Source organism: Oryza glaberrima, chromosome 12 (assembly GCF_000147395.1).
Source record: "Oryza glaberrima chromosome 12, OglaRS2, whole genome shotgun sequence".
Lineage (NCBI taxonomy): Eukaryota > Viridiplantae > Streptophyta > Magnoliopsida > Poales > Poaceae > Oryza > Oryza glaberrima.
This window is the reverse complement of record NC_068337.1, coordinates 23385254-23405189: the sequence shown is the minus strand read 5'-3', so window position 1 is coordinate 23405189 and position 19936 is coordinate 23385254. Positions and strand designations below refer to the sequence as shown.

The 19936-nt window shown below is 39.5% G+C and overlaps 1 protein-coding gene across 2 annotated transcripts; it reads left to right on the top strand.

Annotated features, from left to right (window-relative positions):
- Positions 1–173: 173 nt before the first annotated feature.
- On the top strand, positions 174–4234 carry LOC127756570 (nuclear transcription factor Y subunit A-7). Of its 2 annotated transcripts, none has more exons than XM_052281924.1 (6): positions 174–365; positions 981–1159; positions 1666–1826; positions 2420–2494; positions 2685–2849; positions 3493–4234. In XM_052281924.1, the coding sequence occupies exons 2-6, from the start codon at positions 1132–1134 to the stop codon at positions 3718–3720; spliced, it is 657 nt and encodes a 218-aa protein (XP_052137884.1). In that variant the 5' UTR covers positions 174–365; positions 981–1131; the 3' UTR covers positions 3721–4234. The 2 variants fall into 2 exon arrangements, with proteins under 2 accessions (XP_052137884.1, XP_052137885.1); XM_052281925.1 differs by having other exon boundaries at positions 175–365; positions 2423–2494; positions 3493–4233.
- The last annotated feature ends 15702 nt before the right edge of the window (positions 4235–19936 follow it).

Here is a 19936-nt window from a genome sequence, read left to right as displayed (position 1 = left end):
AAGAGGCCGGGAGAGACAGACACCTCGGCAGCCACACACGCGGATGCGCCCGGGCCCACCACGCCCAACGCGTGGGCCACATCCGGGCCATCCAATCCACCCCAGCCCATCCATCCGACGGCCCAGATCACGCGCGCTCCTCCGCTTTCCTTTTCCGAAACGAACCCAAAAAAAATAAAAACAAAAAAAAATAATTCCTCTCCTTCTCTTCTCATCTCATCTCCCTCTCCTCTCCTCTCGCCGTCGCCGTCGCCGTCGCCGTCGCCGCCGCTCGCCGCCGGCGGGGATAGAGTTCGCCGGGATCGCCTCGCCGGGACAGTTCCCTCACCATCCCGCACCTCCGCTCGCCTGGCCTCTTCCTCCCGGTCAGTAAGCCCGCCTTCTCCCTCTCGCTTTCTGTTCTGCTCTGCTCTGCTCCTTTTGCTTTTCTGGAGGGAGGAAGTTTGCGAGGAGAATTCCCGTTTCCCCCTCCGAATCCGTGAACCCACACTCGTTTCCCCACGGCAGCAAGAATTTCGGGTAGAATTCGACAAACAATATCTATCCCTGTGATGTGCGGTTCTTGTTTGCGTTGGTGAGGTTTGGAAGGTGGGAGGTCAAAGGGCTAAGCAATCATCAGATAATCCTGTCTTGATATATCCGGTATTCGTTAATGATTTTCACACGAGTCTGAAAAAAATCTTCGCCTACCAATTGTCGCTGTACTTTTCACACCTACAATGAGACATTAATGTTAATGCAGTCTGAATAATTTTGTCGAAATTATAGATAATGGTGGAGGTTATGTGTCACTCATCACTGTGTTGCCTCAAGTCTCAAGACCTAGATATGCATGCACGATCCCTGCCTTTCTTAAAGGACTATTTTATCAGCTTTGTTGTAGTTTGAATGGAAGTTTTTTTGTGTTTAGGATCAAATGATGCGGTTTATGTTGGTTCTTAGGATCACTGAAGCTTCAATTTAACTTTGTTCATTGGCAGGAAGTGTGGTGTGCTGCAAGCTCCTGTCTCTCCTACAAGGTTTCAAAACCAAAATATGCCTGAAGCACACGGAAAGCTGGGGTGATTAACGTCTGTTTCTTTTGACTACAATCATCCTGATTCTGCTTCTGTCTGCAAAAACAACCAAGCCATGACGTCTGTAGTTCATGATGTTTCAGGTATGTCTGTTTCATCCACCAATGTTTGCCTTGTATATTTACTCATGTTTAAATAGTGGGGTAGTGTCTGGTTATAAATTGTAATCACAACAATGATTGCTCAACTGTAAATTCCATTGGGAGTGTATTGAGCACGCATGATGGTTATGGATTTTTCCAAGCAAACAGTGGCATTTGTATTAGCAGACAGTGGCATTTACGTGGACAATTAGTAACCAGGTATAGAAGGCAATTTGAATTTATTAAGGTATATTATTATTCCAGATGCAGCCTGTCACACTGAATTTATAGCTGGTGGGATTATGGAAATATTAGTTGTTCCATTAAGTTGGCATACACTCTGCAGTGTTTAGATCAATTACTACATGTAAAAAGGACGTGCTGAAGTGTTGATGGAACATCCATCGATGCTTGCTAAGTGCTGGCAGATATAATTTCAGTTATTTCCCCTTTTTAAAAATGGCAATACTTTAAGCCTTTTCATTTTTGTTTTCTTTCCTATGTAGGCAACCATGGAGCTGATGAGCGGCAAAAACAGCAAAGGCAAGGTGAACCTGAGGACCAGCAAGAAGCCTCAGTTACTAGTACAGATAGCCATACAATGGTAGCAACACCTTCAACAGATTATGCGACACCCTATGCCCATCACGATATGGCCCATGCAATGGTACATTACATGTATTTTTTCCCTTTTTTAGTTATGAGCAAGTAGTATAACTTCTGTTCTTTCAGTTTGAGCCCTAGTCTAAGGATATTTAGCCAACTGATCATAGTGAAATATGGGAGAAACATGGCAGGCTTGTAGAATCACTATGGAGATTCAAGTTTGAATTTGGATTTGGATTCTTGGGCTGATAACCACCTCTTCATACTAAAACTAACAGATATACAGAGAGAAAAACTCTTGCATAGTGGAGGACCAATTTACTTCCTTTTGAGGTGACCCTCTTATGAAAACCATGCATCACACCTTGATTGTCAAACAGGTGCACATGATTTCCATGACAGTTATACCATATCCCATTTATACTGCTATGCCACGTTTCCTTGATACGTTGTCAACAAATGTTCACCAGTCCATAACACAAGTCTCCACACGACCACAGATAGCCAAATTTCTTTGTTACTAACCTTAACCAAAGAGAGCGTTGGTGGTTGCACCATGAGTTGCTTCTTTGCTTGGATTTCCTGATCACAGTTCATGCATAACGCCAAATTCCATTTGTAATGTTTATTGTCTAATTCTGCATTTTTTTTCAGCAGGGCCAAATTGCTTATGCAAATATTGATCCATATTACGGAAGCCTTTATGCAGCTTATGGTGGACAGCCTATGGTAAGCTCTCATGTACAAATTATTATAGCTGCATGTACTTTGCGTGGGGAGGGTAGGCCAGTATCTCATAGCCTTTTATAACCTGATCCGTCGCATCCGGACAAAAAAAAAAAACAATTACGTAATTCTGGGTCTTTGTATGCTACTTCCACTCTCTGTTAAAATGTTTTTGTGATGTTCCTTTTTTCAGATGCATCCACCATTGGTCGGGATGCATCCAGCTGGACTACCACTGCCTACCGATGCAATTGAAGAGCCTGTCTATGTTAATGCAAAACAGTACAATGCCATATTAAGGCGTCGACAATCTCGAGCCAAAGCTGAGTCTGAAAAGAAGCTTGTCAAGGGCCGTAAGGTAAATCTTATTAGCACCTTCTACGAAACCATATAACATGGAATATTAATTAGTTATCCTTTTCCTGATGCTTCATTATAGTTCGAGTTGGTCAGAAGCACAAGTGAACAACAACTTGCTTCAAGTAGTTGACTAAATTCTCCAATCTACATATCCCACTTCCATACTAAGATCAATCTGCTCTACTGTAAATCCTATGGTGAATATACATCCAATCTTTTATCATGTCTAGCATACCAAGTTTCCAACGTCTTCTGGCTATTGCTCATTGTAAAACATTAAGGATCTGGGAATTGGATACCACACAACAAGAAATTTGTGTCAAATATGGATGTGGGTTGATTTTGCTCTCTATTTCCATGTAAATTTGTAAGTTCAAGCTGTTCCTTTTTCACTTCTTTTTGTACCAAAATAATACAAACTCTTGTTACTTGGATCACTGCATTGGTTCTAATCTTGACAGAGTTTAAGGTTCGCACTTTCTGTCAGAAGTTAAGTTAGGACTTCCACAAAATTATACCATCTCTGGGTGTTCTTATAGGTGTTTCTCACTATCAGGAATGTACAGTTCTTGCAGCTGTCAAGTTCCTTGTACCTATGTTTCTGTATCTTCTAAAGATTTTGATTCGTCTGCACTGTGCAGCCATATCTCCATGAGTCACGGCATCAACATGCCCTGAAAAGGGCTAGGGGAGCTGGAGGCCGATTTCTTAATTCAAAATCGGATGACAAGGAAGAGCATTCTGATTCCAGTTCCAGAGATAAACAGGATGGAGTTGCACCCCGTGATAGTGGCCAACCGTCTACCTCTCCGTCTTCAAAGGGTGCATCATCAGCTAAACAAAATAAGAAGTCAAAAACCAGTAACTAAACGGGATTTAAGCACATGGTGTGAAACATGGAAACAGTTTTGTACAGTACATGCTAGTGATCGACAAAGAATGGTGTCATTGGGTGTTGTAGGATAATGCTCCATATAGAATATATAGACAGGGCAACAGATTTTGCAGCCTTTGGTTCGGTCTGCTCAGTTTCTTTACCTTCTTGTACAATGAGTAGTTTTCGTCAGTTGTGCTTTGTCATGGGGATAGCTGAATTTCTTCAGGAAGTCTTGTAGTTTTAAAGAGTTCATTAGCTTGCCAATTGTTTGCTTTGGATTGGATTGGTCTCTTACTGCCTTTGCATCATCATCTGCAGTGCACAGAGTAAAACATTGGCTATGTGTATGTTCATGACAATAAACCTTAAATGTAGGACAAGCAGTGACTTCATCTGGAGCTTTATCTCTTCTGCACACACTCCAGATGCCAAATGATATTCCCATCTTTCTCTTGGAATATCATGTATTCATGTGATCTTAACAGCTGTTATGGCAATCCATGATCTTAGGTTATGTCTTCGCCTCTTTGGCTTGTTGATATGATGCTTGCATGCATACCTGTAATGCATGTTCTCCGTTGAGTTGCCTGATGATTATGTGAGACTAAGAACATTTCTCTGAACCTGATTTTGATAGGCCTATTACAATCCAGGCATGTCTTCTCCATCATGTTGCCATCACATGAGCATATGCTTTTCTCGAGAAGATGGAAATTAGCAGCCATTACCAAGAAGAATATACTTTCTCGAGAACACTGAAACATTTTAATTTGTACCTTTTCTCGCACGAGCACATCTCGCTTTTTTGCTTAGAAAGACCACAAGGATAAAGGATAATACTGAGGAAGAAAGGATAATCTGAATCTCGACTTTCTTCAAAGGTTCTGAACTTACTTTGAATGGTAAGGGTTCTGAACTTAATGTGAACAATTCTGAACTTCTGAATCTCAACTTTCTTCAAAGGTTCTGAACTTCTTTGAATGGTAGGGTTCTGAACTTAACGTGAACAATTCTGAACTTCTGTTTGGCTTCTGGGAAGCTGGGCACAAAATTTCCTCTCGTTGTTTTTCTAGAAAATAGTTTCTGAACTTTTTCTCTGAAGGATACAGTAGTTCTGAACTTCTTCTTTGACTGGTTGAGCTCTGAACTTTGTGTCATAAATCCAGCTAATCTCAAGCATGAGCTTTCTGAAAATCTGAACCAAAACTCGCATGCACACCCTCTCTGCAATTGAAAACTTTTGCAGACATTGGTGACCCACGTGATTATCTTAGGCAACACTCTGTGATTATGTCAGGTGCTTACCAAAGTCCAGACACAACACTGCCAAGTCACCATACTTCTTCTCCCTTAGCACACAAGTTACTAACAAAAGCATAGATCTCCTCATCTGAATCCTTAAACAAATCAGCTCACACATAAACATGGATATGAGATAGAGAGAGAGATGAACGAATTAATAATCAATTGAGGCAGAAAGCAAATGATAATGCTTGTTAATTGGGACCCTCTTCTGAAGAATTATGAGTGAGGCACAGCAGGCATGCAGACAAGAACCCAGAGGGTATTTGCATATTTGCAGTTGCAGAATTGCCAGAATCCACACAGGTTCTGTGTGTACGTACCGAACATTAATCATGTATTCCTGCATGTAGTTACGGAATGCAAATTTAGGTCAATCTTATAATCATTTCTTGGCTAGATTGATCCATCTATTCAGATTTAAAAAGGGCACAAAAAAGGAACTTGATAAAGACTAGTTTTGGATGGCTAATTATTCCTCATGCATTAGTTTGAATCTGCCTGCACATGAAGCAGTTTTGGATGGCTAATTATTCTTCATCCATTAGCCTGAATCTGCCTGCACATGAAGCAATCTTTGTAACAATCTGTTCTTCAAAATGCAACTGACCAATCAGAAATTGGGTGATCAAGTGAAGTGAGCTTCAGTGTTGTTACTGAATCAAGATCTAGTTCATGTTAATCTTTTGATGGAACAGTGAGTGGGATGATCAAGATGTTGATGACACCCCCCCTAAAAAGAACACAAAAAGGAGGAGGAGGCATGCATGAGCTACCTCCTCAGAGAACAGTGAAAGGGATGCTTGACATGCTTTGCTTGCACTACAAAGCCAGGCCCCATTCCTCCTCCATGGACAAGAATAGTTTTTATTTATACTACCATGCATCTCTCTACGGTGGGAAGCATATTTGTTGTTGTGAAGTTGTGCGTGCAGAGTTCAAATCTTGGTGCCCACAATTAAAAACCTATCGTGCATCCGTAACCGGTGCAGAGGCTGGAAATTACTTTCATTATCTAAAAATGCGATCTATATGGTTCTCGGTATGATTCTATCACTTTGATGTAATCGGCTGAAATCAATAAAGCTTCATTTTATCTTAAAAATTCAATGTGACTTCTAACTGGTGCATTTTGTTTCCATTATCTAACTGGTGCATCTGTAAATTGTTGTGAAAGAACAAGCCATGCAAGAAGAAATTCAGGAGAGAAGGACATGGAGGGATGGCAAAAGTGACATGAGCTCTTATCATGCCATGGCAGGGGGACAGAAACACAACATTGGTGTAAGACAGACAGACAGGCCCTTTAGGCCCATTTGACCTCCCACACTTACCCAATATCCATCATGACCCATTAATTGTGTTGTTATGGTTGGTACTAGTTACCATTCTTGTTCTTTTCTTTCCTGCATCAATTAGATTAGTACTCCAAAGAGGCTCCTTTTTTTTTTCTCCTCCCTTGTGCCTGCCATGTTCTTGCACTGCACTACTGCACCAGCACCTACAATTCCAACAGTGTCTCCATAGCCATCATTTAGTTTGACAACAATGAGACCAAACACCTTACAGTTAACTAATTAGTGAATATGTACAACACTCCTGTACCAATGGTAGATTACAAATAAAATGTTAAACAATCTGACATGAAACATTTGTACTCCCTCTATTCCAAAAATAACTAACCTAGAACGGGAGGTAACATAATCTAGTACAATGAACCTGAATTGTAACATTTTATCCAGATTTACTGTACTAGGTTGTACTACATCCCCTCGTACGTTGATTTTTACTAGGACGGAGAGAGTAACTAAATGAAGGCATTAAAGCGGCTACAACATCTCTCTCAAGTCATGTCAATGCTAGTACCATTCTCCGGTGTTTATGTGGCTTTGGTCCTTCTCTGTTCCATGGTACTACTACACTCCATTGCAAGCAAACACATTTGTAAAAGCGACAAGACATGAGAGTATGTCTAGTACTGAGAAGAGCATGCATGATTGTCCCAACTATGGAAGAAAGAGGGGCAACAAAATACTGCAATTTTTTTTTGGGTTATGAAAGGCACAAAAAGCAAAGCCATGGTGTGCATGTCAACCTTAGAAAAGAAAAGAAAAAACTGAAAATGTTGCCCTCAAGCATGTATAGAAAGTATGGTGCTTTTCTTTCTCTCTCTAGTCCTATGTCCTTTTGATGAATGCATAAAGACAATGACAAGCTTGGGAGTGAAGGGAGATGGGTGGCCAACATCCTCACTTGTCACCCATGGAAGAGAAAAAATGAAAAAGAGATGGAAGATGAGAGTGAAAGAGAGGAGAAAGAAATTTATTGGAAAGTGAAGGTTGGTGCCTCACTCTCTTCATGCCAAGAAAGTGGCTTTCAGGACAAAGTAGGGGTCCTGCTAGGGTTTTTAGGGGTTAAGGCTGTTGATAGTACTCCATCACTAGCTTAGATCTGTGTGTGATCAACAAACACTGAAGAAATGTGATGTCCATTTGGCTGACTGCATGATCTTGACACACTGCTTTTGCTCTGGATTTGAAAGGCTATGTTTGTAATGTAGTAGCAAGGTGCAGGAGTGCATGCTTTGCCTTTCTTTTTTTTCTCTTATTTTCATGCCACTCACTCAGCCAGCCAGTAGTCCCTCCTTTTTGTTACCCTCTAAGAAAAAGCTGACCACCCAAAAGTAACTCAATGAGTTCTCAAAAACAATAAAAAGACAGTGATATCTCTGAATGTGACTACACATGCCAATTGGTGGTTAACCAGTTGAAACTCAAGTCAATGAATAGCCTGCAACTCTTTGATCATGAATCTATCCTAAAACCCCAAAAAACATCAGGTGTTACTGTTATTGTTAGCATCATCTCAAAGTCTATAAAAAATTGCACATTTTCAACCCCTAGTACCCTGCATGTAGAGAGAGGAGTATATGCAGCAATGACAACCAATTGAATGCACTCTGTCACTCTGTCAGCCAGAAGCTTGCCATGCCATTTCAAACCCAGCAGAGGCACTTGAACTGCCTCACATCCATCTACACAATCTCATGAGTAATGCCATTAACTGCACCCAGGTGCTTAAATGCAGGATCTTGCACCCATCAGCTTTTACCACCCTTGCCTGCCATTCTGAAGCAACAAGAGCATGACACTTTCCATGGAAATTATTTCACCCTTAGCTCTTTTTATGTTCCAAGCAATCTCTTCTGTGAGGTACAGATGCAAAGAACAGATCTTTGGTCAATATAGATAATGCTTGTAGCATTTTGGAGAGCTGTTTCAATGCATATGCATCAACCTTTTGCAGAGATGAGCATTGCAAGTTTCTTCAGTGAGGAAACCTGATGAGGAGAAGATCTAAGAACAGTTTCCTGTTTTCTGTTCTTCCTAGATCCTTCTTGATGCAATGCTAGATCTTGTCATCTTTGTAGTACAGCATAGAAATGTTTCTGTCTATTGTGCTGATGTAAATGCAAACAATTTTAAGATGGTGAAATCCACTGGCAACTGCATAATAGTATACTCCTTGTTTGTGTAGAAACAGCAAGAATTTCAGATCTGGATTGAATGTCCAAAGATTGCAGGAATCAGACAAGAGAGACAATTTTACGGCCACGAAGCATCAATTGTTCTGCTTGTGTAAAGATTTGAAAAAATTTTAGACAGGTTAATGATGTACAGGTACAGCAAGTCAGCAACAGTTATTACAGAAGTGTAAAAAATTTACTGTTCACAGTCATTTATCTTCAGGACAACGGTCAATTTCAGAGTAAAAATCTTCTACTACTGAATACATCACCAGAACAATTTTGACCTCACATTTCATTCCAACACTGAAAGAATAAACAGTGCAATTAAACTCATTCAACTGGCCAAAATCTTCTCCTTTAATTCCTTTTCCCATAAGCATATTTGGTGATCATGGGGTAAAGCCTGCATTTGTGGAGATAGTGGCATCACTTTGGATGCAAGGCACACCAGCAAAGCCCAATAGGAAGGTGCTAATGTATACTAATCTCTTTATTTAATCTCTCCCGATGAACATTATCTCACTAAACTCACTCATGTATCATGCATGCCATTGCCTTGCCCCTAACACCAGGGCAGTAGGCTGGGTGCTCCACTGACAACTGCAATGTGTGGATTAAAAACTATCATATCCCAAGAAGCACCCCACTAATTACCCCCATTTGGCACTTGAGGCTCTAATAAAAAGCTTGTTTTGTTTTCTCTCTCACCATTTCATCTTGGAATTTGTACAACTTTATGTATTCTAGTCTCATTTGCAATGCACACTGGATTTTGATAGGAAGACCAGAAGAACATCATCTCACTCAACACTATAACAATTTGAGAAGTTTGGATGGTTTGTTTCTTTTTTTTTTCTCGAACACGTAGGAGAGCTACGCATCAATATAAGAAGTATGCTTTGTTGCTGAATGCTACCTAGATTGTAAGTTTGTAACTGAATAAATTGTGCACAAACAAGAGCAGGATGTGAGTAAAACAAAGAAAAAATGGATAGTAAAACAGAAACAGAAAATGACTGGGAGGAGCATGAAGGGAGGCAACCCCACAAGAAAGCATGATGATGCCCTGTATGCAAATATTCCTCTTGCCAAGTGGTCCTGAGCATGCCCATTCTGACATTCTGAAGTATTGCACATTTGCACCACACCACAGTCCACAAGAATAAAGGGATCAAAAGTCTGAAACCATATCGTCGCATACCACCAGCAAACACTATCTCTCTTTCTCTCTCTCTCTCTCTCTCTCTCTGAACTCTGGATAATCCATCCATACGGGCATTCACAGCCCCTCTCGCTGACACCATCAACAACAAGATCATATGCAGCAAAGGCACCGTTTCAAATGCAGGATTTATTTCCCGAAATTTGCTCTGAAACTGAACCAAAAATTTTCTGTTGAAGCTGAACTAAACTTTTTTCTGAGACTGAACTAAAAATTTCTGCTAAAATTGTACTAAAAATTTGTACTAAAACTGAACTAAGAATTTGTAGTGAAACTGAACTAGAAACTTGTGCTGAAACCTTAACTGAACTAAAATGTGTTCTGAAACTGAGTTACAAATTTCTGCTGATACTGAGCTGAAATCTTCTTATGAAACTGTACTAAAATTTTCTGCTGAAACTGAAGTAAAACTCTCTGCTGAAACTGAGCTAAAAATTTCTGCTGAAACTGAGCTGAAATTCTCTTATGAAACTGAACTAAAATTTTCTGCTGAAACTGAGCTGAAATTCTCTTATGAAACTGAACTAAAATTTTCTGCTGAAACTGAACTTGCAGTAAAAAATCCTGCTGAAACTTCTGATGAGAATGAATTATCTTAACAAGGTAGTAACTACTACTCTGTACTTCTGCTGAGAGTAGATTATTAGGTAGTACTACAAGAAATGGGCCGAGTTTAGTTCCAAACTTTTTCTTCAAACTTCCAACTTTTTCATTACATCAAAACTTTCCTACACACATAAACTTTCAACTTTTCCGTCACATCGTTCCAATTTCAATCAAACTTCCAATTTTATCGTGAACTAAACACACCCGTGGTATGAATCTCTTTTGCAAGATCCGAGCTGCAGAAATATGCAAAGTGGAAACAAAAACTGATGAGAGGAAGAAGAAGTGGATGGTGGGCGATGGATGGGACGTGGAGGGGGGAGATGCGGCGTGCGCTGCGACCTGTCGCCTGAGGCTGTAGCAAAGCCTGACCCCCGCCCGCCCGATGCACACATCTCTGCTCCAAAACCTCATCTCATCTGCATCTGGACCCTCTCGCCTCTCGATGCGCCTCTACTACATGCTGCTTGCTGCTACTGATCGATTCCAGCTACAGCTAGTACTACTAGCTTAAGCTAGCAGCAGTATCAGCCAGGGTTTCCCAAACCGATGGGCCGGGGTTACCGCGCCCCGGCGGTAAGCACGGTTACCGCGTGGTAACCACGGTAACTGTGAAAAACCGTACAAAATCGTGCAAAATTCATTAAAAATTTAAATTATTTTTAAAATTTATTTGAATTTAAGGAGGTTACCGTGGTATTTACATTACCGTATCCCCACGGTAAACCCGTAACCGCGGTAACCGCGCGGATACCCGCGGTATGGCGAACCCTGGTATCAGCATCAGCAGCGAGCACGACACATGGTGGTGCTACCTCACCACTCCTCCCAACGCTAATGCTATAAAATGCCAAAGGGAATCCAATTATCCAAGCATTGCCTGTAGCATCAGCATCCTCTCTTCACTCTCTTTTCATTCTTCAGGCTACCATGGATTCTGTTTGGTGAACTTTACGATTTTAAGAAGCGGGTGATAGGTAGCCGGCTTTTGAAATCTGAAGAAGAAAGCATAACTCCTGACTTGTAGTTTATTTTTTGAAATTATGTAAGTCTAGCTTCTCGAAATATGAATGAAAACCCGAACTATTTTAGGGAACTTTTGATTCTGAAAGAAACCGCATCTGCCAGAAACTCCCCAAACTTGCCCTACATGGCTACATGCACCACACAACACAAGAGTTTGTGGTTAGTTTGAAGTTTGAACCTCGTTGCTTCTCCTATAGCCGATTATAAACCGAAACAACTATTAGCGACTTAAAAAGGCAGTAATATAAATAAACTACGTTGAGCAAGAAACATCAGAATCAAATCTAAAATTAAGTTTTGAAATTTAAATTTTGGCTGTGGCGGATAAGCTGAAGAGCAAATGGAAAATTCAATTTTAGAATTTGGATTCTGGTTCATTGTCCAATTCAACCATGTCAAAAAAAAATGGTAATGACAATGAATGATGGTTCCATTTGCTTTGTTGCCAAAACAGGCTTTGCCAAAAATTTAGCAACCAAAACCAAGTAAAGCACACACATTTCAAAAATTTTGGCAAGAAATTAGAAATCAAATGATCAACCTTATCAATTTTTTGGCAGTGGCTAAACCTTTGCTATCGACAAAATTTTGGTATGGTTGAGTTTGGAAAAGAACAAAACACGCCCTTACTTACTGCTAATCACTGGTTACTGTCAGTATCATAGTGGAGAGAGACCAACAGTTAATTAGATTACCAAGCATGGAGTGAAATTTAGGTTGATGTTGTCTAGAGATGTGTAGAGTGAGATCTGTCTGTCTTTCTGTCTGTTGATGCATGTTCAGCTAAGCAGGAGCAGCAGTGTAAAAATTAAGCTACGGAAAAGATCAATTAAGTGCTAGGGCACAGGCCGTGCATTGCTACTGCACGCTTAAGCATAGCCTAATTATGATGTAATGAGACCAACATGCAGGGATTATTGCTTGCTAGCTCTACATCCAAACAGCTAGCCCCGTCCTGACAGGCTTCTAATGCAGCAAAAAACTTTGTCACACTTTTTATGCATGTCGTATAGGAGTACCTCGTAACATTACCCAAAAAAATTACAGTACTTTGTATTACTATCTCCGTATTTAAATATATAATAATGCTGCTCACTTCATTTGGTCTATGGTGTGCAACTTCGATCACTATTTTCCTATTCGCATATAACGATAATATATAACAAAACTATTTGGTCTATTTAAGTACTAAATATTCTATAATATTTTACAAGTACTTATGACTTCTGATTTAGATCTACTGATGTTAAAGTTTCAAAAGTTCAACCGAATAGAGTTACCAGTTTCATGTACTTTCCTCTGTCCTAGAATATACTGGCAACCTATTGCAACTTTTGTTCAGAATTTTAAATTAATTTATTGTACTAGCTTATGTCTTACTAATACCTTTCATATCACTATAGTTTAGAATGGAGGGGTACTATTTTAATATAAGGGGAGTAGTATAATTCAGCCGAGTTTAGTTCCAAATTTTTTCTTCAAATTTCCAACTTTTTCATCACATCAAAACTTTCCTATACACACAAACTTCTAATTTTTCCGTCACATCGTTTTAATTTTAATCAAACTTTTAATTTTGGCGTGAACTAAACACACCCTTCAATGATCCAAACAGGACTTAATCTGTCGAGCAGTGTATATGCAGCTGCATGCTATACCAGCAATTGACCGATGAGCATAGCATACTGGAATGGCCCTGCAGCAGCGGGCTATGCATATGAATGCGTCGATCGTCCTCGATCAGGCCAGCCATTCAATGTGTATACAAGGATGAATCGATCACGAGACAGAAGCATATATTGATGGCATCGATCAGAATTCAGACAGCAGCAGAAGGGGGGGCAAAAGGGATGGAAGTTACAACGACGCAGGCACAAAAGCAGCTGCGAACAACAGAAGATTCAGATCAGAGCAGCCATGGCTCACTGCTATCATGCTATCCTATCTACTCCAACCTATCTATACGTCTGCATCGGAGTAGTAGCTGCATGAGCCAGCCATGGCTATGGCAGTGATCGAGCTCTTCGTCGTCGTCGTCGTCGTCGTCGTCGTGGTGGTGTCTCCAGCCTGAAACAGATTGGCTCACGCGCGCATGCAGCTTAGCTATGGCTATGGCTATGGGTGGTGGTCAACATATCTGTTGCTACTTGTGAGTACGTTACTGTGCAGGCTTAACTCTGCTGCCTTTGCCCTGCCTTGCATGTAAGTAGTAGTAGTTGAGCCGTGTTTAGTTCTAAAATTTTTCTTCAAACCTCTAACTTTTTCGTCACATCAAAATTTTCATACACACACAAACTTTCAACTTTTTCGTCACATCGTTCCAATTTCAACCAAACTTTTAATTTCGGTGTGAACTAAGACTGTGTTTAGTTCACGCCAAAATTGAAAGTTTGGTTGAAATTGGAACGATGTGACGGAAAAGTTGGAAGTTTATGTATGTAGAAAAGTTTTGATGTGATGGAAAAGTTAAAAGTTTGAAGAAAAACTTTGAAACTAAACACGGCCTAAACAAGTACTGTACAGTACTGACATGGAGCATCTCTCGAGTACCGTACAGTATATAGGAGTATTTCCTCAATTTTAAAATAAGATGCTGTTTGGAAAGCTTAATTTTTTTGAGAAACAACCTCTTAAAACCTGTGTGAAAATCTGGACTGTTTGGAGGAGTTTCTTAAAACCTGTATGAAAATCTAGACTGTTTGGGGGAGTTTTTGGCAACAGTAGGTTTTAAAAGAATCTTCGGTTGTTGGAAACTCCCCCAAACAAGCTCTAAGTTAAGTTTTAACTTCGTTCGTTTATTTTAAAGTAAATCTATTTTTAAATAATTATTAATATCAGATTTATAAAAGTAGATGATGAATGCAATGGAAGTAAATAAAACGAGGATTAATTGTATTATGATTGATAAAGTGGAAGTATTATGACTTTTTACTGTTATGTATAGGATGTATGGGTGAAAAATAAACTTTTTTTAACAGAAGGAGAACATTGGGCATGTTCACTTTGATGCCATTTTCAACCTTACCAAATTTTGGTAAAGTTACCAAAAAAGTGGCTACATTTAGTTTGTTGCCAAATTTTGGTAATTATATAAGAAATTCTGCCAAAATTTTAGCAACTATACTAAAATTTTGGCATTTGCCAAAATTTGGTAAGGTTTTTTTGGCATCAAAGTGAACAGGCCCATTGTCTCTGACTTCATTTCATGGAGAGGAGCAATAACTGAATATTGCTCCTCCCTGTGATAATTCCTTCCTGTACATGGCTAGTACGTCCTATTCCACTATTCCCAGTACTATTCCCGCTAGAAACAGAGATAATCGTTGATTGCGCCTTTTATCATTTTTCGCTTACACGATTCCCAAGCTTCTAAGGACGTGGCTACCTCACCCTCAAGTGCTATTTAGGATAAGATAACACTACCCGCAAAAGGCTATTTTTTTTCACATTGCAAGTTGTTTCAGTTGGCAAGCCTAATTCTTTACGTACGATCTTGGTTTTGTTTTATTTTAGTCATTGTTTTTTTTTCAATTTATATGGTTGACAACGATGGCAAACCCTAAGCTCCCCAATGACGATGGCAATCCCGGGCTCCTCGCACTCTCCCCTCCCTCTACCTCAAGCTCTACTCAATGATGACCACGAGCTTCACACCGTCGATGTTAGATCAAACGGACCCTGCCTCAGATCTGCTCGTCTCGTGGCGGATGGGTCAGGAGTGGCAATGGCTCATTCGAGGAGGTCGTGGCCACTGCCCCTCATCCTCCTCCTCCTCTTTCATGCAGCTCGGTCGACGAGGCTACGATCGATTGTGATGGTGGTCGAGAAGGCCCCCTCCTAGCTCCTCCGGCACCGAGCTCTAGGGCTGCGAGCAGTCTACACACAGCGCAACTCCTCAATCCTATAGGCTTGCCGCGAGTAGCACTGGATACGGCCATGGCGACCGTCGATCATGCAGATGAGGGGGGTGAGCTTGCTTGCATCTATTACAATAGGCTCCCTCTTCCCGTCTTCCTCCACCGCGCTTGTTCTCTTCACCTGTCCCATGTTGCCGCTTCCTCTTAGATCAACTGTCGCTTGTGCAAGAGGGTATGGGGATGGACTACCACAAGGTAGAGGCATGGCTCGCCCAATGTGTGGAGCCGAGGCACAAGGGGACCCCCGTAGAGCGATGCGCTCCCTCGTAAGACCATGGTCCCGACTCGAAAAGGGGATCGGCTCCTACATGGAGAGTTAGGGACACTTCATATAGGAGAACTAAAGGAGAACTAAATTGGGTGCATAAGCCACATGTTTCATGCAAAAATATTTCTATGTTAATTTTTCTCCGAATGCTTTTTCTAAAGCAACTTTCCTACTCATTTGTGCATATCCCCAGATTAATATTACTAGCTAACACAAAATCAGATTATCCATCAATGTCAGCTATATCAAACGGGACCTTGCTACAGGAGGTCCCGTTTGATTATACTTATCAGCTGATAAATTAATACATGAATTTACTAAATATTATACTCCATGTTGTTGTTTTTTTGACGCCGGTTAGTTGAACATCTTAAAAAAAGATAGAGGGAGTAGAATATAAAGTTAATTAATACAATTCTATAGACTATTGAGAAAATCATACGCATGTATGGCACAACAAATCCAAACATTCATTAGCAAAAAGAACGAATATTAACTACCATTATACCCTACGACATGTTTGATTGGCGCCCTGAGTAATGTCTGAGAAAAATGCAAGCCTGAGAATTCGATGATTTATGCCTAACCAGGCAAGCCTATGAGATCTGTGTTTGGTTGAAGTCCTGAGCCCGAGCAAAACATAAACTTTTCAACCGAGAAAACGTATTACCCATCAATTAATCTGCGATCTGATCTGAAGTTCTTTTGTATAGTACAATAGTAATATGCAGAATCAAAATGATGCTGTTGATTACTCGTGAATGTAGATTAATCAGGGCTCACGGGCTATATATAGGTGGAGCACTACAATGCATATATATAGTAGGTTGACAAAACCGTACGTACGGTTACCACGTGCAGTAATATTTTCAATTTTTAGAACCATATCGTATCTCATGGTACCCATATGATTTTTATGGTAACCGCTTACCGTCAAACCGTGAGGTGATGGTAATCCCATCTAAAACGGTCTGGTGGAGTTTATAAAATGAAATGTAGTATAGAGGACTTGTAAACTTAAAATCTATCAAAGGATTAAAAAATTTAGATTTCTTTGTTAAGAGCACTCTTAATAATCTTAGATTTAATTATGAGTAGAAATTTTGCTAAGAGTAAAACCTAACAAAATTCTTAATTATAGTTACATGTGATATATACTTTTCATTATGTACATGAAGCACAGTCGTACTCCCTCCATCTAAAAAAAGACAAACCCTAGACTTTCGTGTCCAAAGTTTGACCGTTCATCTTATTTGAAAAAAATATAAAAAAAATAAAAAGACAAGTCACGCATAAAGTATTAATCACGTATAAAATAATAATTATAAAAAATTTCATATAAGACGGACAGTCAAACGTTGGACACAGAAAAACACAGATTTGTCTTTTTCTTTTTTTCTTTTTTTACGGAGGGAGTACGAATCAAACCGAATCAGGATGGATGAGCCCACAGTAACAGTTCTCGTATACCCGAAATGATACGGCGGAGTGTGCAGTTGAATGTCACGTCAACAGACAGATGCAGTGCAATGCAAAAGCAGAGACGACATGGATACAGTGCTGTCATACTGTCTCTCATATGCTGCACAGTGCACTGCCACTGTACCAGTATTTCGCCGCTGCTGCTTTTTATTTTGTTTTATTTCTTCATGTTCAACTTTGAAATTCATAGTACTATCAATCATCTGTTTCAAAGTATTTCATACAAAATTTCCTTGCAATATTAAATACTCCAAATTTCATACGACTTATTTATACATCAAAGAGAGCTTAAATGGATTAAAGAGGGAGTCAGGGAGAGAATAGAGACAAAGAGCCAAGTTATGTTGGACTTTTTAATGGAGAACTAAAATGAAGTTGTATTTAGGTGACATGAAAGTATTTTTGATGATGTGATAAAAAAATAATAAAGTGTCATACCAGTATTTTTTTATGAAACCATGTTAACATTGTTTTCTTACAATTTATCTCTTACATGTACTACCTATGAAACAAAAAAAAATGAAACAAACACCTTATGAACCATTTTAGTCATTAATTAAATATCTTATTACCTAACACTTTTAAAAATATGAAAATGATTTCTTTCACTGGGCTACTCATGGAGCAAGAAAGAAAAGAAAAAAAAGAAATTTACTATGCATACGACCCAACTATCCATCTCACGTAGAACTGAATTTGATCAACATTTGTAAACGGTTGCAGTGCATATGACATATTCTTCTTTAATTGATTTATGGTTTAGTACATGTCTCTAATTATATATGGGTTATAAAATTGGATAGTACATACTATAACATTACTCCTACTTGAGAAAAAAATACTACTCCCTCTTAACTAATAATACTTGTCGTCTTAGATAAGAGTGATGTTAAACTTTAGAATCTTTGATTGTGAATCGTTTTTAAAATATTTATCTTTTAAATATTGTGACTACATGTATAGTTAGTCTTAAAAATACTTTAATAAAATCATATATTTGTTAATATTATATATATATTATAATATAAAATAATAATTAAAGTTATATTTTAAAGATCGTATCATTATTCAGAACGATAACAAGTATTATTAACAGAGGGAGTAGCGGGGAAAGGAAGAAAAGAGGAAAGCGACAGAGGAGATCCCGGGCGAGATCCGCCGTCGGGGAGGACGAATCGCGTCGCGTCCCAGTTATTATTATCATATTAATTAATCCCCACACGAGGCCGCATCTGAACCGTCCATCCCTAACGGCCACGCCTGATCCTGCGGCTCACGATCGGTCAATGCCCGATTGCCCGGTCCACGTAGCCCGTCTCTCTTCGACCGTACGGCGCACGCGCACTGCGGCCACTGTCACTGTTCTCCGGATCTTCTGTGGCTGCTCTGCAGCAGCAGCAACAGCTTCACATCCCAAATACTTAAACCTTTTGCAAATATTCGACATTGTTTAATTTTGCGATGAATGGAAGCTTGATAGTTTGTCAAATTAGGCTGTGTTTGTATGTTGTGGATGGGAACTCATTCCCTTTGCACGAAAAACAGAGCGGTCCATTAGCGCGTTATTAATTAAGTATTAACTATTTTTTTTTTCAAAAATAGATTAATTAGATTTTTTTAAGCAACTTTCGTGTAAAAATTTTTTGTAAAAAACACATTGTTTAGTAGTTTGAAAAACGTGCGCGCGGAAAATAAAGGAGAGGGGGGTTGAGAACAAGGGCATGCCAACAGACCCTTAGAATGCAGCAACACATTCTGATAAATGTTTTTTTTTGGCAAAAAGGTCACAAGTTGAAAGCGTTGTTTTTTGGACTGATCACCAGGGATTTTAGGAGTTAATTTCCACCTTATTTGATTGATATTAGGAGGGAAAATATAAGGTTCATTGATTTACGATAGAATTTCTTTATAGGAAGTAAACTACAATCCCGTCTGCTTATTTCGGACGCTACGGCTAATGTGTAGCATCATCTACATATTTGTTATTAGCCTTGTGGTCGACCGCTCCTACCGGTGGAAAACCATGTCATGACAATGAAATAGCCGTAGCGATGAGTATTTGCAGATGTACATTATAATGTGTTGGACAAACTTCAAATTTCTGATTTTATGTACGAAGCATATTTCTTTTGTAAGGGCCCCTTTAAATCGTAGGAATGAAAAAAACAGAGGAATAGGAAAAACACAGAATTCTAACAGGAATATAACTGTAAAACAGAGGATTGCAAAACACAGGAATGATCGTTTGATTGGACCACAGGAAAAACACAGAAATCAGATGAGAGAGATAGACTCAGAGAAAATGTTCCAAGAGGTTAGACCTCTTGCTAACTTTCCTTCAAAATGTGTATAGGATTACCCATTCCATAGGAATTTTAAAGGATTAGATATGATTTAATCCTTTGTTTCAAATGCCTTCATAGGATTTTCTTTTCCTAAATCATCGAAATTTCTACATTTTTCCTACAAATCAAGGGGCCTAAAAGAAAATGATATTGCAATGTTACTTCTACTACTAGTACGTACCAGTAGTAGGAGGAGTATATCTGATTGTAATGTTTGGATGCTTGTGTTTGGCAGCTTGGCTTGTGATGCTATCGACTTGGAGTATACTCCTGCTGCTGCTGCTACTCATTGCGGTGTATCAGACAGAACTCAGAAGATCTAGGTGAGCTGGTGAGGTGAGGCACAGTGAGAGAGAGAGAGAGAGACGCTGTTTGGATTTGCAAGCTGCACAGGAACAGTGACATGGCCTAAAGTTGAGCTTGAGCGATCGGTGATGCAAGCTACCGCATCATTTGATTTTTCGTACTACCTCCGATTCGAAATAAATTCAGTCCATGTTTATTTCGTGAA